An 8,182-nucleotide genomic window follows, 5' to 3' on the forward strand; every position below is an offset into this window, starting at 1 on the left:
CAATGCTGCTGCAATGCTGCTCCAATGCTGCTGCTGCAAAGGTGCTGCTGCAATGCTGCTACTGCAATGCTACTGCTGCTGCTGCTGCAGTGTTGCTGCAATGCTGCTGCTGCAATGCTGCTGCTGCTGCAGTGCTGCTGCTGCAATGCTGCTGGTGCTGCTGCGATGCTGCTGCTGCAATGCTGCTGCTGCTGCTGCAATGCTGCTGCTGCCGCAGTGCTGCTGCTGCAATGCGGCTGCAATGCTGCTGCTGCTGCAATGCTGCTGCTGCAATGCTGCTGCTGCAATGCTACTGCTGCTGCAATGTTGCTGCAATGCTGCTGCTGCAGTGCTGCCACTGCAGTGCTGCTCCAGTGCTGCTGCTGCAATGCTGCTGCTGCATTGCTGCTGCTTCTGCAGTGCTGCTGCTGCTGCAATGCTGCTGCTGCGATGCTGCTGCTGCTGCAATGCTGCTGCTGCTGCTGCAATGCTGCTGCAGTGCTGCTGCTGCTGCTGCTGCTGCAATGCTGCTGCTGCAATGCTGCTGCTGCAATGCTGCTGCTGCTGCAGTGTTGCTGCAATGCTGCTGCTGCAATGCTGCTGCTGCTGCAGTGTTGCTGCTGCAATGCTGCTGCTGCAATGCTGCTGCTGCTGCAGTGTTGCTGCTGCAATGCTGCTGCAATGCTGGTGCAGTGCTGCTGCTGCTGCAATGCCGCTGCTGCTCCAGTGCTGCTGCTGCATTGCTGCTGCTGCTACAATGCTGCTGCTGCTGCAATGCTGCTGCTGCTGCAATGCTGCTGCTGCAATGCTGCTGCTGCAACGCTGCTGCAATGCTGCTGCTGATGCAATGCTGCTGCTGCTGCGATGCCACTGCAATGCTGCTGCTGCTGCAATGCTGCACCTACTGGTGCTGCATTGCTGCTGCAGTGCTACTGGTGCTGCAGTGCGGCTGCTGCAATGCTCCAGCTGCTGGAGTATTGCTGCCGCAATGCTGCTGCTGCAATGCTGCTGCTGCAATGCTGTTGCTGCAATGCTGCTGCTGCCGCAATGCTGCTGCTGCAGTGCTGCTACTGCAGTGCTATTGCTGGTGCTGCTGCAATGCTGCTGCTTGTGCTGCAATGCTGCTGCAGTGCTGCTGCTGCAGTGCTGCTGCTGCTGCAATGCTGCTGCTCCAGTGCTGCTGCTGCTGCAATGCTGCTCCAATGCTGCTGCTGCAGTGCTGCTGCTGCTCCAATGCTGCTGCTCCAATGCCGCTGCTGCTGCAGTGCTGCTGCTACAATGATGCTGCTGCTGCAATGCTGCTGCTGCGATATGCTGTTGCTGTAATGCTGCTGCTGCAATGCTGCTGCTCCAGTGCTGCTGCTGTTGCAATGCTGCTGCTGCGATGCTGCTGCTGCTGCAATGCTGCTGCTGCTGCTGCAATGCTGCTGCAGTGCTGCTCCAATGCTGCTGCTGCAATGGTGCTGCTGCATGGCTGCTGCTGCAATGCTGCTGCTGCTGCCACTGCAGTGTTGCTGCAATGCTGCTCATGCAATGCTGTTGCTGCAATGCGGTTGCTGCTGCAATGCTGCTGCAGTGCTGGTGCAGTGCTGCTGCTGCTGCAGTGCTGCTGCAATGCTGCTGCTGCTACAATGCTGCTGCTGCTGCAATGCTGCTGCTGCTGCAATGCTGCTGCTGCTGCAATGCTGCTGCTGCTGCGATGCCACTGCAATGCTGCTGCTGCTGCAGTGCTCCAGCAATGCTGCTGCTGCTGCAATGCTGCAGCTACTGCTGCTGCTGCTGCAATGCTGCTGCTGCTGCAGTGCTGCTGCACCGATGCTGCAGCTGCTGCAGTTCCCCTGCTGCAGTGCTGCTGCGACAATGATGCTGCTGCTCCAATGCTGCTGCTGCAATGCTGCTGCTGCAATGTTCCTGCGGCTGTAATGCTGCTGCTGGAATGCTGCTGCTGCAATGCTGTTGCTGGTGCTGCTGCAGTGCTGCTGCTGCAATGCTGCTGCTGCAGTGCTGCTGCTGCTGCAATGCTGCTGCTGCGATGCTGCTGCAATGCTTCTGCTGCTGCTGCAATGCTGCTGCAGTGCTGCTCCAATGCTGCCGCTGTAATGCTGCTGCAATGCTGCTTCTGCAATGCTGCTGCTGCTGCAGTGTTGCTGCAATGCTGCTGGTGCGATGCTGCTGCTGCAATGCGGTTGCTGCTGCAATGCTGGTGCAGTGCTGCTGCTGCTGCAATGCCGCTGCTGCTGCAATGCTGCTGCTGCATTGCTGCTGCTGCTGCTGCAGTGCTGCTGCTGCAATGCCGCTGCTGCTCCAATGCTGCTGCTGCTGCAATGCTGCTGCTGCTGCAATGCTGCTGCTGCTGCAATGCTGCTGCTGCAACGCTGCTGCAATGCTGCTGCTGCTGCAATGCTGCTGCTGCTGCGATGCCACTGCAATGCTGCTGCTGCTGCAGTGCTCCAGCTACTAGTGCTGCAATGCTGCTGCAATGCTGCTGGTGCTACAGTGCTGCTGCTGCAATGCTCCCTCTGCTGCAGTATCGCTGCCGCAATGCTGCTGCTGCAATGCTGCTGCTGCAATGCTGCTGCTGCAATGTTGCTGCGGCTGTAATGCTGCTGCTGGAATGCTGCTGCTGCAGTGCTGTTGCTTGTGCTGCTGCAATGATGCTGCCGGTGCTGCAATGCTGGTGCAGTGCTGCTGCTGCAATGCTGCTGCTGCTGCAATGCTGCTGCTCCAGTGCTGCTGCTGCTGCTTTTGCTGCTGCTGCAGTGCTGCTGCTGCTGCAATGCTGCTGCTCCAATGCCGCTGCTGCTGCAGTGCTGCTGCTACAATGATGCTGCTGCTGCAATGCTGCTGCTACAATGCTGCTGCAATGCTTCTCCTGCTGCTGCAATGCTGCTGCAGTGCTGCTCCAATGCTGCCGCTGCAATGCTGCTGCAATGCTGCTTCTGCAATGCTGCTGCAATGCTGCTGCTGCGATGCTGCTGCTGCAATGCGGTTGCTGCTGCAATGCTGCTGCAATGCTGGTGCAGTGCTGCTGCTGCTGCAATGCCGCTGCTGCTGCAATGCTGCTGCTGCATTGCTGCTGCTGCTGCTGCAGTGCTGCTGCTGCAATGCTGCTGCTGCTACAATGCTGCTGCTGCTGCAATGCTGCAGCTGCTGCAGTACTGCTGCTGCAACGCTGCTGCAATGCTGCTGCTGCTGCAATGCTGCTGCTGCTGCGATGCCACTGCAATGCTGCTGCTGCTGCAATGCTGCAGCTACTGCTGCTGCAATGCTGCTGCAGTGCTGCTGCTGCTGCAGTGCTGCTGCTCCAATGCTGCAGCTGCTGCAGTACTGCTGCTGCAATGCTGCTGCTGCAGTGCTGCTGCTCGAATGCTGCTGCTCCAATGCTGCTGCTGCAATGTTGCTGCGGCGGTAATGCTGCTGCTGGAATGCTGCTGCTGCAGTGTTGTTACTGGTGCTGCTGCAATGCTGCTGCTGCAATGCTGCAGCGCTGCTGCTGCTGCAATGCTGCTGCTCCTGCTGCTGCAATGCTGCTGCTGCAGTGCTGCTGCTGCTGCAATGCTGCTGCTCCAATGCCGCTGCTGCTGCAGTGCTGGTGCTACAATGATGCTGCTGCTGCAATGCTGCTGCTGCAATGCTGCTGCGATATGCTGTTGCTGCAATGCTGCTGCTGCAACGCTGCTGCTCCAGTGCTGCTGCTGCTGCAATGCTGCTGCTGCAATGCTGCTGCAATGCTGCTGCTGCTGCTGCAATGCTGCTGCAGTGCTGCTCCAATGCTGCTGCTGCAATGGTGCTGCTGCAATGCTGCTGCTGCAACGCTGCTGCTGCTGCAGTGTTGCTGCAATGCTGCTGCTGCAATGCTGTTGCTGCAATGCGGTTGCTGCTGCAATGCTGGTGCAGTGCTGCTGCTGCTGCAATGCCGCTGCTGCTCCAATGCTGCTGCTGGATTGCTGCTGCTGCTGCTGCAGTGCTGCTGCTGCAATGCTGCTGCGGCTACAATGCTGCTGCTGCAATGCTGCTGCTGCTGCAATGCTGCTGCTGCTGCGATGACACTGCAATGCTGCTGCTGCTGCAATGCTGGAGCTACTGCTGCTGCAATGCTGCTGCAGTGCTGCTGCTCCAATGCTGCTGCGGCTGTAATGCTGCTGCAGCTGTAATGCTGTTGCTGGTGCTGCTGCAGTGCTGTTGCTGGTGCTGCTGCAATGCTGCTGCTGCAGGGCTGCTGCTGCAATGCTGCTGCTGCAATGCTGCTGCAGTGCTGCTGCTGCAGTGCTGCTGCTGCTGCAATGCTGCTGCTGCAATGCCGCCGCTGCTGCAATGCTGCTGTTACAATGATGCTGCTGCTGCAATGCTGGTGCTGCAATGCTGCTGCTGATATGCTGCTGCTGCAATGCTGCTGCTGCAATGCTGCTGCTCCAATGCTGCTGCAACGCTGCTGCTGCAATGCTGCTGCTGCTGCAATGCTGCTGCTGCAATGCTGCTGCAATACTGCTGCTGCAATGCTGATTTTTCTTTGAGTGGCAGCTAGCCGTGTAGCATTGCAGCAAGCTAGGTAGCTAGGTAGTTAGCTAGCTCTCAGTGGCTACCTAGCTAGCTAGCTAGCAGCTAGCCTGGCTAGCTGTATGTGAATTTGTGTGGGGTGTTCGTGCGGGGTGTCTGTACACCTCAGAGGGGTGGACCATTGAAGACTTCGTTTTGCGAGTTGGCCTAGACCCAGATGCAGCAGCAGCAGCAGCAGCAGCAGCAGCAATCAGCAGCCACTTCAACTCCTGGAACGCCTTCGTCACGGCCTCCCCCAAGGTGCCTGCTGCTGCTGCTGTTGCTGCTGCTGCTGCTGCTCAAGGTGTTTGTCCGCTTCTGCCGCTCTTGCTGCTGCTGTTTAGCCCGTTGCTGCTGCTGCTGCTGCTGCTGCTGCTGACGACGGTGATATTTGGCCTGTCGGCATTGCTGTTGCTGCTGCTGCTGCTGCTGTTCAGACTAATATTATTGCTGGCAGTGCTTCAGCTGCTACTTTAACTAACTTTATCGCCGCTGCTGCTGTTGCTGCTGCTGCTGCTGCTGCTGCTGCTGCTTGCGCGGCCGTTTGCTGGAGCTTTAAATGCAGGATTTGAAGTGCAAATAACCATTAACAAAGCACTTACCAGTATCATTTATTTATTATTATTGTCATTAACTAATTAATTTATTGATTTATTTTTTTATTTTTTAATTTTTTATTTTTAGGACTTGATAGAAATCGAGGGCATTACAAATGCGCAGCGGCGCCTTTTGCTGCGGCATTTGCGGTGAGTATCTTTTTAATTAATTTATTTATTAATTGTATGTTTATTATTTGTTTATTTATTTATCCATTTATTTATTCATTATTTATGAGTATTTATTGTTTATTATTTGTTTATTTGTTTACTTTTTTGCTTCATTTAATGTGATTTTTCTCCTTTTAGCTGCTAGCTAGCTAGCTAGGTAGCTAGCTAGCTAGCTGGCTTGCTGGCTACATTGGTGGCTAGCTAGCTAGGTCACTGGCTAGCTGGCCAGAGTGTTGGCTAGCTAGCTGGACTATCAGCTAGCTAGCTTAGACTAACAGCTAGCTACCTGCTAGCTCAACCAGCTAGCCAGCCAGCTAGCTAGCCAGCTAGCTAGCTAACTAGATAGATAGCTACGCAGCCAGCCAGCCAGCAAGCTAGCTAGCTAGCTAGCCAGCCAGATAGCTAGATTAGTGGCTAGTTAGCTAGCTAGCTAGCTAGCTAGGAAGCAAAAGAGGGGTTCCCTGTTGGCTTTGTTTCAGTTTGTTTAACCATGGGCTCTGGCCGGAGAATTCCTACACCGACTATATGCAGCGATTTCAGGTACAAACCCTAAACCCTAAACCCTAATCCCTAATCCCTTGTTTCCGTGTGTAGAGGGAGGGAGAGGAGGAGGGCTTCGGAGTTGGGGTTTAGCGCTCAGGGTTTAGGGTTTAGGGTTTAGGAGTTTTAGCAAACGGCGAGCAGGGAAGGGCCGGGGTTCAGATCTGAAGGCGCACCAAAGGGTTTACGGTTCAGGCCCTAGGGTTTAGGGTTTAGGGTTTAGGGTTTAGGGTTTAGGGTTTTGAACGCGCAGGCAGCGCCACTCAAGAGAGAAGGAATGCCTTGGACAGAAGAAGAAGACAAACAGCTGCTGCAGCTGGCAGAGAAATACGATGCCAACTTTGGCGGTAAACCCTAAACCCTAATTCTAAGCCCTAAACCCTAAACCCTAGTCCCTGAGCCGTAGCGACAGCTCCTCATTCCTGCGCGCTGCAGCGCATCGCATCAGCATGTGGAAAAGCCCGCGAGCCCGGTGCTCTAGGGTTTAGGGTTCAGGGTTTAGCTTTAAGGGTTTAGGGTTTAGGGTTAAGGGCTTGCTGTGTATGTACACATCAGACCCGTGGCTTTACTTGAGCTGGGAACTGCAAAGAGAATCTCAAGATGTTCATAAGAGATATATTTCTCTTGTTGTGAAGCCTCGAGTAAGCACATTCCAGGGTTTAGGGTTTAGGGTTTGGGGCTTAGGGTTTAGGGTTTAGGGTTTAGGGTGCCCCCCTTCGCGTGTCTGTGTCCCGCAAAGCGCAGCTGGAGTTGCCTCTCAAGCTGCGGAGCAGCGGCGACGCTCTTTAGGGTTTATGGTTTAGGGTTTAGCGTTTAGGGTTTAGGGTTTAGGGTTTGGGCGTTCAGGACGCGAAGCGGCGTTGCGAGTTCACTCTCACCAAGTGTTTAAAACCTCTTTTCTTTTCTCGCCATTTCAAACTTTTGCCTTCTTTTCTTTTTTTAATTCCCAAAACCCTCAACAGCGCCCCTGACAAACCCTTGGTGGTTCCCGCGCCCTTCCGCGCCCTCTGATCTTCCCAAACCCTTTTCTAGGGTTTCCGCTTACTCTGACCTCCCCAAACCCTTCATTAGGGTTTCCGCTCCCCCCGACCTCCTCAAACCCTTTTTTTGGGTTCTGTTCACTCTCGGCCGTACAAACCCTTTTGTTAGGGTCTTGTGGCCATATCCAGGGTTTCGACTCCTTGGCCTTATAAACCCCGTTCTAGGGTTTTGGCCCACTCACGGTCTCAGACCCCCGTTCCCCTTTCTAGGGTTATAGCACATTGTCAGTCTCAGAGCCCTTTTTTAGGGTTTTGGTTCGCTCTTCGCCTTAAACCCTTGTCTAGGGTTTAGGGTTGAGCTGTTCCTTGCCCGCTCTTTCCTAGGCTCTTGGCTAGTTCCCAACCTTAAATCCTTTTTTAGGGTTTGTAAATTCTCCTCAACGAGCCTCCCGTCTTCGAGATTTTCTTCTTCCCAAAACTCTCCACATTTTTAGAATTTCCTTTTTCTCTTCCCTTTCCACAAGCCCTCTCTTCATTTTATTTTTGAAAACTTCTCCGAATTCATTTCATTTCGAAAACTTTTAAAAATGAAAAAGAAAGAAAGCTGGTGGTTTAGAAGTTTGGCAGTTGCTGCTGCTGAAGTGTACGTACACCCCGGCGGTGCGCGGCGTAGACGCAGAAACCCTTCTACTGTAAACCCTAAACCCTAAACGCCAAACCCTAGGCCCTAGTTTGCAGGGTATTATCGAGTTTTGCAGCTCGAAAGAAGCAGCAGCAACCGAGGAAACGCAGCTGCAACAGCAGCAGCAGCAAAAGGTAGCAGTAGCATTAAGAAAAGTCTCAAAGAAATGCGAGCGCAGCAGCACTTGGAGTGTACATACACCGCGCGCGCTGCTGCAACTTACACCGCGGTGTACGTACAGTGGCATTTCCACATTGCCAATGCAACATAAAATGTCTGTTGCATTTCCAATGCAAAATAAAACTCCCTTTAATCAAGTAAATATATAATTACATGATTAATTCAACATTTCGTCATTTGCGCATTTTCAATGCAGATTAAAGCGCCATTTGTTCTCCAGATTGCGGTGTATGGTCAGTTGCACATGATCAATGCGGTGTATGTACACTGTCGTATTCGCGCTCTTGACGCGGTGAACCAAATCACCTCCGTTGATTAACGCGAACTATAGTTGTTTTATTTAATTTTATTTATTTTGTTGTGTTACTTTATTTACTTGTTTTTTTCTTCGAGGCACTGAGCGTATTGCGTAGGAAATCGCAGCCAATTGAATTCTTCACTTTTTGATTACTTTGTTTATTACTCCCAGCCTTTATTATTTATACTTGAAAACAGCAGCAGCTGCAGCTGCAGCTGCT

General features: G+C 53.3%; 1 protein-coding gene across 1 annotated transcript; it reads left to right on the top strand.

Annotated features, from left to right (window-relative positions):
* Positions 1-2: 2 nt before the first annotated feature.
* Positions 3-6,833, top strand: ETH_00017785 (uncharacterized protein; the record flags this gene model as incomplete). The annotated part of the gene is made up of 6 exons (XM_013373865.1): positions 3-590; positions 5,200-5,261; positions 5,762-5,822; positions 6,076-6,169; positions 6,378-6,463; positions 6,669-6,833. 6 exons carry the CDS (start codon positions 3-5, stop codon positions 6,831-6,833), a joined length of 1,056 nt encoding a protein of 351 aa, XP_013229319.1.
* Positions 6,834-8,182: the final 1,349 nt, after the last annotated feature.

Source organism: Eimeria tenella, genomic scaffold (assembly GCF_000499545.2).
Source record: "Eimeria tenella Houghton genomic scaffold, Eth_scaff18, whole genome shotgun sequence".
Classification (NCBI taxonomy): Eukaryota; Apicomplexa; class Conoidasida; order Eucoccidiorida; family Eimeriidae; genus Eimeria; species Eimeria tenella.